Source organism: Chelonoidis abingdonii, chromosome 24 (genome assembly GCF_003597395.2).
Source record: "Chelonoidis abingdonii isolate Lonesome George chromosome 24, CheloAbing_2.0, whole genome shotgun sequence".
Taxonomy (NCBI): Eukaryota; Metazoa; Chordata; order Testudines; family Testudinidae; genus Chelonoidis; species Chelonoidis abingdonii.
This window is the reverse complement of record NC_133792.1, coordinates 13,257,063-13,277,684: the sequence shown is the minus strand read 5'-3', so window position 1 is coordinate 13,277,684 and position 20,622 is coordinate 13,257,063. Positions and strand designations below refer to the sequence as shown.

The following is a 20,622-nucleotide window of genomic DNA, read 5'->3' as shown; positions in this document are numbered from 1 at the left end:
CTTGCTGACTGACTTCTTGAGGGGATGGGGAACTGGGCTGTGAGTGAGGGCCCATTTGCTGGGTGACTGTTTTATAGGATAGGGAAATCAGGCTGTGAGGGTCCTGTTACTGACTGACATCTTAGGGAAATAGGGGAATCAGGGTGTGGGGGCCTCACTGCAGACTGACTTGTTCAAGGAATGGAGGAAGTGGGATGTTAGAGTCCCACTGCTGACTGGCTTGTTGAGAGGATGGGGGAATTGGGCTATGAGGGCCCCATTACTGACTGGCTCCTTGAGGGTGTGGGAGATTTTGTCTGTGAGAACTCAGTTGCTGACTGACTGGTTTACGGGATAGAGGAATCAGGTTTGAGGGGTCCCTTGCCGACTGACTTTTTGGGAGCATGGAAGAATTGTGCTGTAAGTGCCCACTTACTGACTGACACTTTGAGGAGTTGTGTGAATTGGGCTTGAGTACCCTGTTGATAACTGACTCCTTGAGATGATGATAGAGTCTCCTTAGGGACTCCTTGCTGACTGACTTCTGAAAGGGATGGGGGCCCCATTGCTGAATAACTGTTAAAAGGGATAGGGCAGTCAAGTTGTGAGGACTGGATTGTGAGGGTCCTCTTACTGGCAGACTCCTGGAGGGGTTAGCGGAATTGAGCAGTAAGGGCCCCATTGCTGATTGACTTTTTGAGGGAATAGGGGAGTGAGGCTCTGAGGATCCCACAGCTAACTGACTCCTTCACCAGATGAAGATTTGGTCAGTGGCAATGAGTGATCAGTTGCTGATCTTCTTTCAGGAGAAGGAGAAGAAGTACATGCTGCCAGTGGATAACCTGAAGCTGCGGGATGTTGAGAAGGGCTTCATGTCCAGCAAGCACATCTTTGCTCTCTTCAACACTGAACAGAGGTGCTGTCTTTTTCCCAGAGCATGCTGAGCTCTTTCTGAGAAGTGACCTAAATCACATCTCTAACTTCAGTCCTGTACAGTATTTTGGGAATATCCTGGAATGGGATAGCGAGTTACAGAGGAGAGGGAGTAGAGAGATGGGGGCCTCTCAGGAATGTTGTCCTGATAGGATGGACATCTCCTTAGAGGACAGTCATTAGGAAGAAACTCCTTTTAAAAGGAAACACTCTGGGATCCTTCCCTAAGCTCTTATAATCATGCCACTTACTTTATTTGCTGCAGTGCATTGTGATCCCAGCTTTCAACTAGCCAGGCTGCCTGTCCCCAGGGATCTCTGCCAGGGCCAGACAGCAACAATTTGAACCCCTCTTGTTTCTTTCAGTTGGATAATAAAGTTAGTCCCAAGAATTCATGAGCCCAGAGTATCAAGTGAAGAAATACATGATTGAATGTGTTTGGAAAGGCAGTCTTCTCTCACACCTCCCAAGAGTGGTCTCCTCAGGACAGGGTTGGGGTCTGCTGGGGGATTACAGTGAGGAGAGCTAGGGTTAATAATGAAGAGTTAATCCCCCCCCCTCACCTTTTCATAGGGTACAGGGGAGGCATGAGGATATTAGCAGACGGTGTGAGAGGATAGTCTACTTTGTTACTGATGTGCAGACACACTAAGGATTTTAGAACACTGGTAGAGATGGAGAAGTGGTTGCTTTGCCATCTGGGGAAGCATGAAGTAACATGTCTTATGTCTCACTTTTTAGGAACGTTTACAAAGACTATCGGCAGCTGGAGTTGGCGTGTGAGACCCAGGAGGAGGTGGACAGCTGGAAGGCTTCCTTCCTGCGTGCAGGAGTGTACCCAGAGCGTGTTGGGGTAGGTTGGGGGTTTAGTTATCAGCAAATTGGGATGAGAAAGGGTGGCATACAAGTGTCTTAGGAGCAACCACTGAACTATCACCCCTTGAGTTAAACTGGACGGTATTGTGGAGGACCTTACCTCCATCACCTCCTGCTGCAGGGTAGAGTTGGAAGGCAGGCTGAACTTCTTGCCCTCAGCCTTCTCTGGTACGTGATACTTCTTCCCTCGATGAGGATGCACAGGATATAACCATTAGCAACTTTCAAATGGATAAGGGGTGGACCTCAAAGATAATCCCTTCTGGCTTCTATCCTCCATATGGGCTGTAAATATAGATATGTGAGATTTCTCAGACAGACTTGGGAAGTAGCTCAGGTCTCCAGTGATAAACTCTGCTCTGGAGAGATGAGGAGATAGGAGGAGCAAGGCGAATGTAACAATGACACCTTGCTGAAGGCATTTCCGTAGCCCTTAGGACTTGTGCTTCAGCACAAGGAAGGGAATGGCCAATAACACAATCATTTGACACTGTTTAACGACTTCACTCCTAGATGGCAAGAGACTCCCAAACAGAGCATAATGGTGGCCAGTGTTATTACTCATCAGTACCTTTACTCTATGGCCAAGTTCGGAGCTCTATCAGCTTTGCCAGAGCTGTTTTTTCCTATCAGGAAGGGGTTTTCTTATATTTTGCTTGTTTGATATCTTATTCCCCTACAGTAGAAAGGTCCCTTCTCTTAAATATATAGGATATGACCTACTGGGTTTCCTTGACATTTTCCTGCAGCCCTTTAATGTCCGGTGTTGTGTTCTCTCAAGAAATTACCCTTAAAGCAGCAGTATTATTACATACCATACTGTACACTCCTGCAGAGTTAAAGAGACATCCCTGAAACTTTTCCGTCTCTGACAGTGGGAAAAGTCATTATAAATACTTATCTATTAGAGCCATGAAAATTACTTACCTGTCATTTTTTTCAGACAGTTGTGTTTCTGGTAGAGGTTCATCCACCTTCTCTGCTAGACTTGAAGATGATTGTTTTTCTTGATTACTTTTTATCCTATAACCATTTGGTGGGAAAGGAACTGAGGGCTAAGGTCCCGTTGGGCCATATCCAAAGCCACTGAAGTTAATGGAAGGACTTCCAATGACTTCACCTATTGTTGAGGCAATGGGGAAGATTTGGAATATTTTGTGCTGCTATGGGGCTGTTGTGATCCCTGTCCAACACTTAGGCACAAAACCCCATGTGAGGAGAGAATAACAGGAGCAGCCATTGCAGATAAGTAACTTTCTCATGACATCCATCTTTAATGAGTCATTTTCCTTTGCAGAGGTTCCATTTTGATCATTTCAATTTAGTTAATGGGCCACTCAGCCTCTGTGGCCCAGGGTGACTTAGTTCCTTTGACCTGTGTTTTGGATTGGGTTTGGTCTTATTTCCATTTAATGCTATAGTAAATGCTTCTCCTGCCTCTGAGACCAACTAAAATCTGTTTTTTATTTTTGTCACTTTTGTTTTTGTTTTTGTTTTTTTTGTGCTCAAACTGACCTGCCAGGACAAGGACAAAGTAAGTGACACCCCTTCTGCCTGTACTGCCCCTCGGGGGCTCTTATCAACTAGTTCCGATTTGCTTGATTTTCTTTTTCAATTTCTTTACCCTTTTTTCCCTCTTTTGTCATAATCTCCTGGGAGGCAATCACTTGTTCTCCCTATGTCTTTGCACCTCCTGTCAGATCATCTGCTGTTTGTTTCCGTCCTTGGCTTGGGTTTTCCTTTTTCTCTTTTTATTCCCCCTCTTTGGTATTTGAGTCTCATCAGAGCTTTATTTTTGGCATTTTATCCTCTTTTTTAGATTCATCATGTTTGATTTCCAGCACCCTACCCCCATGTTTCTCAGACCGTGAATCCTTCCATCCCTTTGGGGATACATACGATCCTTCCAGCTGAAGCTCAAACAAAAAAACCCTGGGGGAAACAAAAGAAAATTTCCCTTTCTTGGTTAATTGTTTTCACCCAAATTGGAGACAATATTGTGCTTCACTTCATGTCCTAAACTGCGGCAAATCTATCAAAACGGGACAGTGTGAGTGAGGGAAATTTAAAAATAAGATGAGTAACATTTTAAATAGCACATTGAAACACACACAGCAAAATCTTTCATGTTTTGGAATTAATTCTGAATGGATGAGTCTTGGCAGGTGGGCTATTGTGTTGCTGTGCCCTATTGGTTAACAAATTTAATTCTAGAGATAGCTGTATGCTGTATTTCAGTTATAGGTGCAAGGATTTCTTTTTCTTTCTTTCTTTCTTTCTTTCTTTCTTTCTTTCTTTCCAAAGTGGTTTAATTTGGAAAAAGAGGTTCCTGTGTTTAACGCACAGGACTTGGAGTTAGAAGACATGTTTTTTTTTTTCTGAGCTGTTCCACTGATGCATTATATGATCTTGAGCAAAGAACTTCATTTCTATGGGCCTCAGTTTCCCCACCTGTATAATGGGAATGAGGCTCACTTACTTCACAGAGAGGTTGTGAGGATTAATTAATGTTTGTTGATCCTTAGAGCTGAACTGAGCTCAGACATGGAACATTTTAGCCCAAATGGAGGATTTTTCAGAAAATTATAAATGTGAAAACAGGAGGTTATAGTGCAGGGATCAGCAACCTTTGGCTCGTGGCCTGTCAGGGAAATCCGCTGGTGGGCTGGGATGATTTGTTTACCTGCAGTGTCTGCAATTCATAGATTCATAGACTCTAGGACTGGAAGGGACCTCGAGAGGTCATCGAGTCCAGTCCCCTGCCCTTATGGCAGGACCAAATACTGTCTAGACCATCCCTGATAGACATTTATCTAACCTACTCTTAAATATCTCCAGAGATGGAGATTCCACACTTCCTAGCAATTTATTCGTGTTTTAGTACCCTGAACATTAGGAACTTTTTCCTAATGTCCAACCTAGAATCTCCCTGCTTGCAGTTTAAGCCATTGCTTCTTGTTCTAATCATTGAGGCTAAGGTGAACAAGATTTTCTCCTCCCCTGATGACACTCCGTACCTGAAACTGCTAGTAGTCCTGCAATTGCTCATGTCCTCGTCAGCATCTTTTCCAAACTATAAGACATAAACCAATTCTTTCAGCCTTCCTTCATAGGTCATGTTCTCAAGACCTTTAATCATTCCTTTTTGCTCGTTCTCTGGACCTCCTCCAATTTCTTCCACATCTTGTCTGTGAAATGCGGTGCCAAACTGGGACACAATACTCCAGTTGAGCCTAACCAGTGCCGGGTAGAGCGGAGAATGACTTCTCATGTCTTGGTTTACAACACAACATGTTAATGCATCCAGAAATCACGTTTGCTTTTTTGCAACAGATCACACTGTGACTCATATTAGCTTGTGGTCCACTAGAACCCCTAGATCTCTTTCTGCCATACTCCTTCCTAGACATCCTCTTCCCTTCTGTATATGGTGACACTGATTGTTCCTTCCTATAGTGGAGCACTTTGCTTGTCTTTATTGAACTTCATCCGGTACCTTCAACCATTTCTCCAATTGTCCAGATGCATTTGAATTTTGACCCTGTCCTCCAAGCAGTTGCAATCCTCCCAGTTTTGGTTATCGTCGCAAACTTAATAAGCGTACTTCTATGCAACATCTAAGTCCATTGATGAAGAATGTTGAACAGAGCCAGTCCAAACCAACCTCCTGCGGAACCCACTGTATAGACCTTTCCAGCAGGATTGGAGCCTTAATAACTACCCTCTGAGTATGGTTATCCAGCCAGTCTATGGACCCACCTATTATAGTAGTCCCCATCTAACATTGTATTGCCAGTTTAATCGATAAGGATATCATACGAGCCGTATCAAATGCACTTACTAAAGTCTTGGGTATAACCACATCCACGCGCTTCTCCCTTATCCACCAAGGCTCGTTATCTATCAAAGAAAGCTGATCAGATTTGATTTGACACGATTTGTTTCTTACAAATCCATGCTGGCTATGTCCCTATCACCTTTTTTACCAACCCAGTGTTGCAGATATGATTTCTTTATACTCTCCATTATCTTCTCTGGCACAGAAAGTTTAAACTAACTGGTCTTATATTTCCTGGGTTGTTTTTTTTTCCTTTTATTAGATGGGCACTATATCGGCCTTTTCCAGTCTTTCTGGAATCTCTCCTTTCTCCCATGACCTCAAGAGATAATAGTAGAGGCTCAGATACCTCCTCTATTTAACTCTTGAGTATTCCTAGGATCATTTCATGGGCCCTGGTGACTTGCAGCATCGTACTTTTCTAGTGATTTTTAACTTGCTTTTTTTATTTTATCTTCTAAACCTAACCCCCTCCATAAGCATTCCAGCTATGTTAGACATTCCTTCGACTTCTTCAGTTGAAGACCAGAAACAAAGAAGTCATTAGCATCCTGCGCATTTCAAGTTTCCTGTTACTGTTTCTCCCTCCTCACTGACGTGCGGCCTACCTGGTCCTTGTCTTCTCTGGTTCTAATGTATTGATAAAAAAGTCTTCTTGTTTCCCTTATTCCCCATAGCTAGTTTGAGCTAATTTGTCTTTGCCTTTTCTAACTTGCCCCTGCATTCCTAAAATTTGTTGCCTATAGTTCCATCCTTGTAATCTGACTAGTTTTCCAACTTTTATATGTACTCCTTTTTATTTTGTAGGTCATGCAAGATCTCGTGGTTAAGCCAAGGTGGTCTTTTGCCACATTTTCTATCTTTCCTACCCATTGGAATAGCCTGATAGGGAAATCCGCTGGCAGGCCAGGACTGTTTGTTTACCTGCAGTGTCCGCAGGTTCGGCCAATTGCAGCTGCCACTGGCCGTGGTATGCTGTTTCAGGCCAATGCAGGAAGCGATGTGGGCTGAAGGATGTGCTGGCTGCTGCTTCCCGCAGCCCCCATTGGCCTGGAACGGCGAACCGCGGCCAGAGGGAGCTGCAGTCGGCCGAACCTGTGGACACTGCAGGTAAACAAACTGTCCTGGCCTGCCAGGGGATTTCCCTATCAGGCCATGTAACAAAGGTTGCCAATCCCTCTTATAGTGAATAATTCCAACAGAACTTTAACTATTGAATAATATAGGGTTCAATCCTGTGGACCCAGGTCTTGATTCTCCATTGCCCTGCACATTTTATAGTCATTTACATGATCGCAAAGTGAATGTGAAGTGGGTGCAAAATGCTACCAAATCTGAGTGGTCTCACAGGACATTCACAATATCTACACTAGGTGCAGAGCAACAAAAATTGAACCCCCTTTTTCACATGTGAGTACCCTCACTGAAGTCAATGGAACTACTTATGTGGTAAGGGACGCTGACGTGACCAAGAGTTGCAAGATCAGGTTCAAAGTTCCTAAAGCATTTTGGGAGCCTCTAAGATTAAAGCTGCTATAAATGTGTAAGGTATTAATGTTAAAAATATTAATACCAATCTTTATAATTCTTGGACTATTCACTGTATGGAATCCTGTGGGAAATGACTTGGCAAGCAGAACTTCCATTAATAAATCCCTTTCCAAATATGTAAATTTTTAAAATGTTTCCTACCCTGGAGATCCTGTCCCAGTCAAGGGAGGCCTGCTTGTTTCTTGTGCTGCCACATTTGAGTATTCCACCTATTGTTATTCAGGGACTGGGCCAATAGGGTCTAACTTCTCAAGGCAGAGACTTGGCATAGTAGCAAATCATAGCAGGGTGTTCACTCACATTTTCATTAGGGGTAATTTCTTCCTGCCCGCAAGCCAGCTACCCTCTTCCTTTTCTCCTCCTTCATCTCAGCTGCAAATGGTGCCCTCACACAGCAGCTGCAAGACTGAGTACACTTTTCTTGAAACTATCACTGTTCCTATAACCACCATTAGCACCCAGAAACTCCAGTGATGAGCACATTAGGTACCTATATGGATAGATAGACACTAAGTGGTGCTAAAGAGCTGTATAAATTGCATCCTCACACCCCAGTCCTGCATATGAGGGCAATTTGAGAGTCAGCCTGAGCTGGCTGATAGAACTAGAATCTAACGCTTCTCTCAAAGGTTGCCATCCTTGTCATTGTTAATCAGTCCACTTAGCATGTATACATACAGATGTGCATGCGTGTGCACACATACATGTGCACACACACACACATGCAATTATATTGTGTTTGCAGTGCATTTTATATTCACCTACTCTTATATACACACTGGTGCATTTATGTTCACTCATCGGCACAAACACTGGTATGTTGGTGTTTATTCCCCTCCACACACATTAGTGCATTGGAGATCACTTTGTGCATACATACTGGGTACAGTTTTGTTCACATGCATGGTAGCTGGTGACAACAATTTAAGGAGGGCAGCATGCTACTAAAGACCAACTTGTGAGTAAACTGGCTCTGCATTACTCCAATAACCAACTGTAGTGCATTGAAATAGGACAAAATGATACAAACATGGAACTCAGATTCATGGCTCTTCCTCTAAATTGAGCTGGGACAGGGTTACCTGGTTATACAAGCTGAGTACTGTATTGGGAATTACAGCTCAGAAGAAAAGTCAAGTTGTATCCCATGTTGCTGCGTGAAGTTCCCCCATGTCTCCCTTGCCGTCTCACATTTGCTTTTTGGCCCCTATAGTATATTAAAGAATTGATCTGTCTCTTTCCAACTGCTGCTTCTCCCTTTTGCCCTCCCTCTGTAGGCAAATGAGACAGAGGAAAATGGATCTGACAGTTTCATGCACTCCATGGATCCCCAACTGGAAAGACAAGTGGAAACAATCAGGAACCTGGTGGACTCCTACATGGGAATTGTCAACAAAACCATCCGAGACCTCATGCCTAAGACCATCATGCATCTCATGATAAACAATGTACCTATCGCCCTGCTAAGCCCATTGGGAACTGTGGGAGAACTAGAAAGATAAGAGAAGAAAGAGAGAAAGACATGGAGAGAAGGAAAAAAGAGGAAAGATGAGAAATATGGGTGGACTAACAAGATAGAGGTGGAAGAGAGAGAAAGAGAGGAGAGAATGTGAGAGAATAATTGAGATGGGGAAAGAGAGTAGGCCTTCGCAGGAAAGATGATTCAGATGGAGGCTTTGATGGCTGTGATTTTCTGTTTCTTCTGCTCTGGTTATAGACGAAGGATTTTATCCACTCGGAGTTGCTGGCAAACCTCTACTCCTGTGGAGACCAAAACAGCCTCATGGAAGAGTCAGTGGAGCAGGCCCAGCGACGTGATGAGATGCTGCGCATGTACCATGCCCTGAAAGAGGCACTCAGCATCATCGGGGATATTAACACCAGCACCATCAGCACTCCTACACCCCCACCGGTGGACGACTCCTGGCTGCAGGTGCAGAGCATACCATCTGGACGCAGGTACCAGAGGCTCAAGGGTAGTGCCCCCTCGGACCTGCCTGATGCCTCTTTAGGGGCTAGATGGGGCATCCTGCTAGAATATGAAGCCTCATGGGTGCTGAAGATTCTAGGGTATTGGAAGATAACATGAGGGTTGCTGAGGTCTTGAAAATAAAATAGCAGCTTCTAGGGCCTTGTGTAGGTGAATTAGGCTGCCAAACCATTGAAGGTTATATGGAGGTTGGAGGAGTCTTGAAGGCAAACAGAAGGATTGAAGGGATATGGAAGGTGACTTGGGAGCTAGAAGGGTGCTGAAGGCATTGCGGGGTTTGGAGGGCTACTGTACGTGCCTGTTGCTGCAGTTGAACTTCTCTTTGGTTGTTTGGTAGGTCTCCCACGTCCAGCCCTACACCACAAAGGAGAGCCCCCGCTGTTCCACCAGCCAGGCCTGTGTCTCGAGGTCCAGCTCCTGGACCTCCTCCTGCTGGTGGACCCACCCTGGGTGGTGCTCCCCCTGTGCCCTCCAGGCCAGGTGCCTCTCCTGATCCTTTTGGGCCCCCACCTCAAGTTCCATCTCGGCCAAACCGTGCTCCTCCTGGTGTCCCCAGGTAAGTCCTGAGGCACTCATGCAATGGGACAGATATGGGTTTCAGGTGGCAGCTTTGGTAATACCTCCTTCCTCTCAGCTTACAGAGCGGTGATGGACCATTTGGGATGGGTGAAGCCTTTCTCTGTGTGTTTGAATCAATTCTGCAATTGGAAACATTTGCTCCCTTATTTCTCGTACTAGTGCTGACATTTAATTTTATCGGGGAAACAGTGAGGAGGCAGATGTCTGAAACAGAGGGACATCCTCTTCCCCGCAAAAACGTGCATTTAGGCCTTCGGAGGGACCTTGGATCAGAGAGCATTGTACATGATAATCCCAGTCAAAGCAGCAGTGCTGGTACCTGTACTCACAAGTGGGAAACGAAAGTGCTGGGAGTGAGATGGAATAGGGGGTGGGCGTGGGAATGTGTTTCATGGCAATGAGAACCATGTTAGGGGAACCCGAGTGTGTGAGCTCTTTCTCCTCTCCTGATACAGGAGGTTTCAAGGAGAGGAAGAGGGGGACTTAAACCAAGATATGTGGATGATTTTCCTACCCAGCTTGGCTACTGCTTCCGGTACCAGTGGCCAGCTGTGTAGTAGTATGAGAACAAGTGGTTGGGAGGTGGGTTTTGCTTATGAGCACGCTTATCACCCCCACAATTAACCTCAAGTGCCCGGGCACTTTTCAAGCTTTAGAGCCCACGTTACAACTTCACATTCCCAAAAGGAAGCTCTGTAGGACTGGGTCCTGCCCTAGGTATAGTCACCCTGTGCATACTTCTGACACCTGGAATGAGCCACGAGTGCATTGGTAAGGAAACTTTAGGAAGAAGCTGGGCTGGAACCAAGGTCATTTCACTGTTGGATCCTTGATCTCAGCCAGAGGAATGGAAAGAAATGGAATGGTAAAATAAATGATAACCAGAAATTTCCCATCTGTGGATGTAAGGAAGTCCCTCTCCTATGATGATGTCCTGTTTCCAATGGGTGCTGATTGTGCATGTCAGAGGCTACCTGGCCCTCTTCTGTTGCAACACCTTGTTTCTGATGAGTGTTCATGGTGTATGTCAAAGCTTCCCAGCCCCCTCTCCTGTGATAACATCTTGTCTCTGATGGGTAGTGATGGCATATGTTAGAGGCTGCCTGGTCCTTCTCCTATTATAATGCCTTGACTCTCTGGGTGCTGCTTGTTCAGAGAGAGAGACAGAGGCAGTTATTTGACAGGTTCTGTATCCAGCCCAGGACAGGAACAGGAATGGATGAGTCCGAAGAGGATGCAGCTCGGTTTTTATTGATTCTTTGGTGTGAAAATGATGTTACCTTCTCAATGTCTCTGCCCTGGCCCTTCCTCTGCCCCTTAATGCTGCTCCCACAGGGACCCGGCCACATGCGCCTTGCTGTCCCCTTCCAGGGGTTTGCAGTACCATTAGTAGTGCCTGTTGATATCTGCATGCTTCAGTTGTATAGTTTTGGCTCTTGCTTCTTGTGTTGCTGCCTACCCACATGACATTCCTTTTCTGGTCATTTTTTATGTTTCCTACATTTCTCTCTCTTTCTCCATCTCCCTTTCACACCCTGTGCTTCATTTCCTCACTCATGAAAAATATTCTATATACCCTGGCCATCCTGGTAGGATCCCCCAAACAGCCTGAAATGAGCTGAGCTCCTGCCTCTAGGGAAATTCTTTGCCCCTCTGCCCCAGCCTACATTGGAACCCCTGCCCCATTTGTAACAAGCTTTTATAGATTATTTCCTATATGTGGAACAGAGAGGTTCTGAACAAAACAACATTGGACTAGAGGAACGAAACTTGAAATGTCTAACTAAACAGGTCACTCTCCCTGGCCCTGGAGGGGGAAATGGTTCAGTGCTGACTCATTGCCATGGTTTGGATGGGAATGGGGTGGTTCCAAAGAGTGTAGTGAAGCAATGCTCACTCACACTCTTGCTCTCAATCTCTCTCCCCCACTCCTCCATCCTTCCAGCTGTTCATAGACTCCTCCCATGGTCTTATACCCTGTTTGCCATTCAGGTTTCTCCATTCACCAGGGAACTCAGATGGCAACCTTTCTCCTTCTTCTGTATATAGAATAAGAAAGTTCCCTGCTGGCACCTGGGCTTGGGTCTTTCTGCCATGGGTGAACGGGTACCATCTCCATTGTTGCTTTTCTTTTAATACCCATCTTTCCCTCACTGGATGGATTACACTGGATGCCATATGAGTATGAAGTGGAACTTGTTACCTTTACAGCGTGAGTGGGCCTTGTTGTGGGAGTTGGTACAGGGAGAAAATGGGATCTGACATGTATGCTTGGGTGTATTTGTGCATGTGTACATGTGCTTGCATGGATGTGTGTGCATATGCCTGCTGTATGTATGTTTGTGTTCATCTCCATCTGGTTTGTATGAACATCTGGATTCAAGATTGGTGGTGATGGAGTGTTCTCTGCTCCATATACCCACAGAGACATACAGACACTCACTCATGCATGTGCTGTCTCGCACAAATACCTCACAGTTCATTTTCTTGAACAGGAAGTCTTCAAAGAAGCAGGATCCTTTCCCTTCGATTATGTCCCTGGCTGGGGAGCTTCAGCAGTTGGTTCTTCAGTCTCCTGTATAGGTCCATACTCACCAGCTACATGTACCCTTGGGAACTATTTATCTAAATACTGTACATTAGAAACAACTCATAAGCCTCTGCCCATGCAATGAAGGCCATGTGCTCTGAGCATCTATGATCTCTGCACAAAATTCTCATTTGTGGAAAATGGGTCTTGTCAAACAAACATGATTTCATTTTTGGTGAGATAAGTTTGGCTTATGCAGCATGAGATTTTGATTATAAAACTAGCACTGTATTATATCAATAAAGCACATGCTACATGGATAAGAAGAGGCTAATGGACAGATTTCAAAAAGTTGTTGTCAAGGAGAATCATCGTCAAATAGAGCTGCCTTTCTAGAAGATGTGCATTAGTTGAACAGATGTTATTGGGATCAGTACAAAGGTAACTGGATGAAATTCTATGGCTTGAGTTATATAGGAGGTCAGACTAGATGATCTAATGGTGACTTCTGGCCTTAAAATCTGTTAAGCTATGTCCTTGTTTCTTCCTCTCCTGACTGGTACTCGAGACCCAGAACTGCACTTTAGCCCTTCCTGATTTCCACTTCTCATGGCCTCTGTTTCTTTTGATTAAATGTGTTAAATTAGTTAGTGTTGCAATATCACTAGAAAGCCTGGCTCTCCAGTGAAATATGGCATGACATCCAGCCAGCCCAATCCTGAGACCTGTGCCTGCTAGCATGTTTGTTTAAGCACATGTGAATGTACTTCAATGCACTTGGGCACTTGTGTCAGTATGTGAGCATGTTCCAATGTGTCTTGAGTCTGAGTGTGGATTCAGCTTTGTGTGTGTGTGTGTGTGTGTGTGTGTATAAGAGCCTATTTGTGTGCCCATGTGAATATGCTATGAGTGTGTGAATGCAGCTGTGTGTGTGCGCGCGTGTACATCACAATGTACTTATGGGTTTGTATGCCTCTTTGTGTGCACGTGAGGGTCATATGCTCCTATATAGATGTGTGCACATCTTTTACATGTGCAGAAACGTGTGTATAGCTATGCCTGCACTCTTGTTTAGGTGTGTATGTTTAATTCTGTTGGCATGTATGCATCTGTATGGACAGGTGTCTCCGTAAGTGTGGGATGTGCACTTTCCTGTGTAGGGGTGGCTGTGAACGTGTAGGGTGTGCTCCTGTAAACAGAGTGTCTGTTTATTCTCTGTATGTGTGTTTCACCTTCCTAACTGTCTGTGTGGCTTCTGCTTTGAACTGTCTGAATTGCCATGTTGATTTCGTGTTGTCTTTCAGAATCACTATCAGTGACCCCTGAGGACTGGCAGCCACGGTATGTTCTGCACTCTCTCCCTGTGATGCATGAGTCAGCGTGTCTCCCCTCCTCCATTCCCATCACTCTGCTGCTCACCTCTCCCACCTGATACTTTACTTGTACCAGATCCCCTTGTCCAAACAACCCACAAAGGGAGGAGTCTTAACAGAACCGCTGGACAATCAGACAGGGAGCAGCTGCTTGGAGGTGCAGGAGGAGGGAAGGCTGGGAGAAGCCTCAGGAACTGTTTTAAAAAAAATGGAAAATTATCAGAGAAGAAAACCTCACCCTTGAGTGAATGGGTTCAGAGTGAGGGGAGAGAAAGAGAGAGAGAGAGGCGGGAGCATGGGAGATAGGGTGGGAGCCGTGTCTCTCTCAACCTGTTTAATCCTGCACTGACAGGGAGATGGACTGAATGAACTGTAGGTCTTTTCCATCTGTCTGTCTGCTCTAATGGCCTCTCCAGAGACCATGATGGGGAACTGTGGATTGAGACTCTTGTTTTACATTTCAGCATATCTGCCCATAGTAGTCCCTGCATCTTCATCTAGTTTCCATGGAAGGGAGGGCAAGGTTCTGGGATATTACCATCAGTGACTTCTGTCCTCCCAAATATGGAGTAACCCCGCCCTTAATTGCTCCCCCATTCACCTCTGTTTCATCTGATCCCAGTTAGAGATAAACATCCTTTTTCCTCTTGATCCCTTAGCCTACATGTTCTCCTGTTTTGCCATCCAAATGTCTCCTCTCTCTTCCCATTCTCCTTCCCATGGAAAAGGGGGTGTATGCCACAATCCATGTTCCACCTTCATCACTGTGCTCCAGGGCCTCTGTCTGTCTTTTCTTCTCTTTTGCTGTCTCCCTGCACTTTGCAGCAGCATATTTGTTGAACACCAGATTAGCAAGGTGGCCCAGCTCCAGGTATATAGTGTACTGCGCTGGCCTTACACTCAGGGGCTGAACTTTCCATCTGAGTAAATACTAAGGGGAGAGGATGTAATTTGAAGAAGGATGTTGACCTGAATGGAATCTACCTGTCCCTGAGATCCACTGGCCCTTATTGATGAGAGAAAGGGAGAGAGGGTAGAATAGAGCAGCTTTGGGACATTATGGGGTGGGACAGATATATTTGGTGAGTCCCACTCTTGTCCTTATATGCGATATCTTTTTATATGATGGGCCTGATTCTGAGAGGTGTTGAGCTACCGCAGCTCCTATTGAATTCATTGGGCCTGATTATGCAAGGCACAGAGCACCTTCAGCTACCACTGAGGTCAAAGTGAATTGCAGGTGCTCAGTGCCTCTCTGGGTCAAGCCCTCAGAGTTCACAATCAGCTCCTGTCTCATTGTGAATGGTGACTGTGTTAACTGCTGCATATAGCTGGGCAGAGGGCTGAAATGTGCTGCAATACAGAGAACCAACAGTGACTGTTCAGTGGTAAATGTTTTGCTTCAGCAGCTTCAGCTCTTATCCTCAGCCCTCCTCACTGATGACTCAGTACAGACATGTCAGAGCAACAGCTTTCCCCAGTCACTACCTGCTGCAGCCACCTTCGAAAGCCCTAGTAGAAATGTTCATCCTGGAGAGGGTCTCAGATAGGAGGGTTGAGTGTTGTCTGTGCTTTGTTCTGGGACTCGCTGTTATGAGGCTTTCTCTGCCCTTGGTCTGGTTTATAAAGAGCACCAAGGAAATCAGAGCTAATGTAGGATGGTGGTGTTCACGGGTAACCCTCTTGATCCTGACTATAGATAGCAGCAACTTTTTGCAGCTCAGGAAAATAAATCCAAGCGTTTCCCCCCTCAGCCTGATTTTTGTGATGTCCTCAAAATGATAAGGATCTAGGCCTGAATAGGGTTTAAAAAGCAAAGTGCAAAGCAACCAAAATAATTGTTGGGTTTATGCCTCCTCTTGCTCATTTTAGGGCTAAATTCCACTCCCATTGTAGTCAGTGGAAATTTTGTCAGTGGATACCAAGGGAGCAGAATGTAGTGGTGTATAATGACAGGCTCATGAAGGTCTCTGCTGTTCCCAACCCCCAGCCTCCTGCACCTGATTGCTCTCTTGTTCCTGAAGACATTGGCAATGGGGAGAGGCCCTTGTTGGGAGGCAGTTTTCAGCCTCTGATGATGTCAGCATCCAGATCCTTGAAATGTCTCACCAAAGTCCTCTAGAAAAGAGGAGCAAAGTCAAGATCTGCAAAAAAGTAAAACAAAACAAGCAGAGAGCAACAACCAAACCCTCCATGAGGCCATCTTTGTACATCGTACACAATCAGCAAAGAACACAAGCGTATTTTTTATATGTGCTTTGCCGCTACCCTTTCAATTCTGTGTACTCTAGTAGGGTTGTATGGCCCATCTGGGCCAGAGTGTCTTGTATCATTTGCTCTCCAATGATTTCAATCCCTCTTTCCTGTCTATATCTGGTAAGAACAGCAAGAGAATCTAAGCGTATGAGATGCAAATTGACCTCTGAGCTCTAGAAAAGATGCCCTTTAGAGTATGGGTGGCACGGTGCAATAGCACCTAGTTAAGGATTTGCTCTGGATCCCATTAAAGTCAATGGGACTCTTTCCATTGACTTCAGTGGGGTTTGAGTAAGGCCTTAGGTGAGCAACTATAGCAGATAACACACAGGTCTTCAGTGCATCAAGAAGGCCCATACCCCATGCCCTCACCTCCCCAAGGGATGGCCCTTCTCTGACTCAGTTTAACTACCTTGCAGTGGTATTGAATTATTTTCAGGTTAACTCAGTCCCATCATTTATATCGCTTTACTTGAAGAACGACTTGTGCGTGACAGCCTGGGAAGTGATGGCTTTTCTTGCATTATAGATGGATTTGCGGAGTCAAAGTGATGGCTTTTCTTGCATTATAGATGGATTTGCGGAGTCAAAGAAAAACCACAATGTTCAGCAATTTGTTTAAAAAAAAAGCTTTAAGTGGTACAGTAAGCCTGACCTACACTTAAAAATTAGATCAACCTACATTGCTTAGGGCTGTGAAAAATGTCATGCCCTGAGAGACGTAATTAGGTCAACCTAACCCCCACTGTAGACAAAGCTAGGTTGACAGAAGAATTCTTCTTAGCTGCCACCTCTCAGTGAGGTGGATTATTTACATTGATGGAAAAGCCCCTTCCATTGATGTAGGAAGCATCTACCTTATAGCAGCACAGCTGCAATGCCATAGCAATGCCGCTGCAGCCACTGTAGTGTAGTCATGGCCTAACATTGCCCCAGGCAGGAAACAAAGGGTCAAATTTAGCCCTGCTGTACGTGGTTGTAATGCCCTTGGCTTCACTGGAGCTGTCTGTTTACACCAGGGCTGGATTTGGCCTTATGTCTGATCATTAGGAATGAACGTTTCTGGTTCTACTTACTGCTTATTTAAACTGTAGAAATTCACACCGTATAAAGAACAGGAGTACTTGTGGTACCTTAGAGACTAACCAATTTATTTGAGCATAAGCTTTGGTGGGCTACAGCCCACTTCATCGGATGCATGCAGCATGCATCCGATGAAGTGGGCTGTAGCCCACCAAAGCTTATGCTCAAATAATTGGTTAGTCTCTAAGGCGCCACAAATACTCCTGTTCTTTTCGCAGATACAGACTACCACGGCTGCTACTCTCACACCCGTATAACTACATCAATGTAGCTACAATAGTTGAACACTGAATAAACACTTACTGTAGTTTGTACCTGTACAAAAGAGGGCTTGCAACGATTTAGAGCATGCAAAAAAACCTGTGTACAGAGAGGGCCTTAGTTTCAGTAGCCAGGTTCTGTTTCATAACTGGATCACAGGGAATCCAGATTCACATCAATGTAACACTATCATGGTGCAAATTCAATGAGATTTCCTTGTGTGTGTTACCAATACAAACGCTGACTATTAAAACATACAGAATGATATCAATCTCATTTACTTTCAACCACATCCTATTCGTTTGCTCTTTGCATTTCATTCATCTTGGACAATGAAACTAGTCTTGCCCTCTGCTGATTAGTTTCATTTTCCAGATCTCTTGCACTAAAAGGATGCTGTTGGGTTTGGGTTGCAGACATTGCAGGGGGCAGCATTTAAATGAAAATATACAAACAGTTTTCATTCACAGAGAAAAGTCTATCCATTTCTAACTATGTTTAGTTTATGCACAATCTTCCTTCTTTCCTTGTAGCCTATATTTTCAAGCTGACGTCCTCTTCATTTAGCCAGATGAGAGAAAAGGACTGTGGTCCCTACAGGAAGCCAGTCTCATAATGCTGAAGTTGGTGCCTTCTTAGACCAAATTGCTGCCCATTCAACTTACTAAAACACTTTCAGCATATAAACGCTGGAACAATATTAAGAAATCAGGTCACAAATAGCAAGGGCCAAATTCCCTTCATTAAAGTCAATGGGAGTCATGTTTGTTGGGTCCCAGGACTATACGAACAAAAGGATCAAATTTAGTTTGGTAGCTAATCTCAAAGATGATCCTAGCTGTTGAGAACTGAACTCTACAGACTGTCACCTGCCTTGGTGCACGGGAAGGGTGCTTCTCCAAACCAGCCAGCAGCCTCTGTGACAGCGCCTCCCAGAGGACACTGTCCACACTGTGTGATTGACGTTAACTTGCTTGGTAGAGTAGCGTCACTGTTATCGTGTCCATGCTTCTCGACTCTCATTCTGGTGCCAGTGCAGTCGCTGGCAATTAGCCTTTGTGCTTTGAGATTCCCAGCTCGAAGGTGATAATAGCTGTGCAGTTAATTCTTCCTCATTATTATTAGGGATCCACAGTGACCAGAGGAGCCAGTGTTTAGCTGATTTTAAAATTGCAAGACTTCTCCATGGACTCCTGCTCATGCTGTGGGTAACCCGTTTCCCCAAACTGAGGTCCCCTTTCTTTGATGCTCCCACTGGCTCCAATGAGGTGGAGAAGCATGTGTGATTGTGACTGTGACTGCCATGCTAACCACGGTGTGTGTTCTCTTCTTGTTTTTGTTTTCTTCTGCTTTTTCACAGCAGGAAGGGCCCTACCTCACCTATTCGACCCACCATAATCCGACCAGCTGAACCGTCCCTCTTAGATTTATAACCCAAGGCCTGTAGACAGCTGGCGACGAGTGCCGTACCCGCGGCTTCTCTGCCTCACACCACCTTCCACAGGCACATTCACTCCTCATCCATCCCACCCCTTCACCTTCCACTGCCCCCTCCTGGTGTGTTGTAAAATGCAAGCTAGTGATTGAGCTCTTCTTCGTCTTCTCTTGTGCGTTCTGTATTGCTTTGTGAGCATAGAGTAGTCCCCATTCAGTGGCATGGGACCTTGAAGGACACAGGCTCCTTGGAGTGATGAGTTGCGGGGGCATCTTTAAGCCCAAATGGAAGCTGCCCAGCCAAATGCTCCACCTGGCTGATCTAGCCTGAACAATGTGTCCTGCCTGCATTGGCTAGTTGTAGTGTCTCAGCACCTTGAACTAATCTGTAGCTCTGTAGCTATTTTCTTATGTTGTAGTTAAGAAGACAAAGCGCAACTCAGAAGAATAATAAGTGATACTGTCAAAATGTGAGACATTATTGGTAACAGAGGTGAAATGTCCAGTGTATGGGTTTGTATTAAGGTGCAAACATTCATATATTGTTGGGAACAATGCAATCAACCTCACTTCAAAGCGAGGCAGGGAGATCAAGATGAGGGGAGCTTTACTGAGCAGTGTAATCCTTCTAGAACGAAGTCTGAGATTGCACATATACACACACCTCAGAGGGCACGGAGCAGATGGATCTACCTGCCCTCAGCTCTCCATAGTAGCTGAGGAAATACTGCTGATGGAGAGCCGCTGGCCTCTGCCAGCAGCTGTGTCACATCACTGCCTTCAAGTGACTTTCCAGAAACTGAGGGGAATACATATGATGCTCCCCCTTTGCAAACGGACAAGCAGAAGTTTTCAGGGAGTTCGCTAAGTAATGTTTTTTTGCAAATATCTCTACTTCAAATAAGCACATTTCTTGTTCCGTGTATTTTTGGATAGCGTGGTGATTATGGTAACCTTTTCTTCTTGCATGCGGATGGTACGTGTTTCAGGAAACTTGTAACCACTGCAGACGACTCATCTTATTAACAATTTGGGTATTTTGTTTTAATCTTGTATGTGTAAAAAGGAAAGAAAAAAAAAAAAAAGAGTATTACAAAGTTGATTGATCCTGTGCACCTCAGATTTTGCTTCAGCAGAGACACAACAAGGAGCATTCACCCTCCAGGCTTTAAACCAGCCCTGATTCAGATTTAAGTTCTCTTATTCCAGTACTGTTGGTTTTGATTTCTGTTGTGGATCCACTTTGCCTGAGGTTCTGATGCCAGTTCCTTTCTGTGTTTTAATTATTGTTTTAATGCTTTTTTTCCCCTCTCCCTCTTTCCTTTTCCTTTTGTCTCTTTCTTTAAATTCCAGCAGGCCAGGCAAGGCCAGTCCCTCCCGCCCAGAGAGTCCAAAACCACCATTTGAAATGTAGCCTTGCTCCCTCTGAGAATCTTTGCCTGCCTCTTAGCTGTTCTGTCCTGGAATGGTCTGACTCATCTCACACATGGCTTGTTCTGTTGTAGTTTGTGACATACACATATCAGATGTGACTCTAGTGAAACTGTTTTTTTCCTCCCAGTTACTTAAAGAAATTAAAACAAGTATATTGTAGTAATGAGAAACATATCCTATTATATAAATATCTATAAATATATATATAAGATCAAATTATATATATATATGTCAGGTGTTTTAAGCCATTTGTGCTTCTATGTGGACTTTAGCAAATACTTACATAGGAATATATATATTCCACACCCACAAACCCAACGAATTAACCGAATCCTGACATGCAGTTTTTGAGCTGATTGTTAAATTCTCGGCTGTCTACAGTTGCGTTATTGTATTGCCCGACTCGTGGGTGAACCATCTCAGTGCTGGTAGTAGCTGTGATGCAGTTTGTGATCTACCTGTCACACTTGCTTATTGGTTGAAATAAACTATAATTTCTGTATAA

At 44.7% G+C, this 20,622-nt stretch overlaps 1 protein-coding gene across 15 annotated transcripts in view; it reads left to right on the top strand.

The window, feature by feature from the left end:
* Positions 1 to 20,622, top strand: part of DNM1 (dynamin 1) — a 110,078-nt gene extending 89,456 nt beyond the window's left edge. For 4 of the 15 annotated variants that reach the window (XM_032797881.2, XM_032797878.2, XM_032797880.2 and 1 more), the window contains 7 exons: positions 786 to 895; positions 1,654 to 1,765; positions 3,311 to 3,322; positions 8,455 to 8,625; positions 8,895 to 9,136; positions 9,505 to 9,723; positions 18,610 to 20,017. In XM_032797881.2, coding sequence (XP_032653772.1) covers positions 786 to 895; positions 1,654 to 1,765; positions 3,311 to 3,322; positions 8,455 to 8,625; positions 8,895 to 9,136; positions 9,505 to 9,723; positions 18,610 to 18,682 — 939 coding nt within the window. In that variant the 3' untranslated portion in view covers positions 18,683 to 20,017. The other 11 variants (XM_032797885.2, XM_032797883.2, XM_075060468.1 and 8 more) reach the window with 9 other exon arrangements.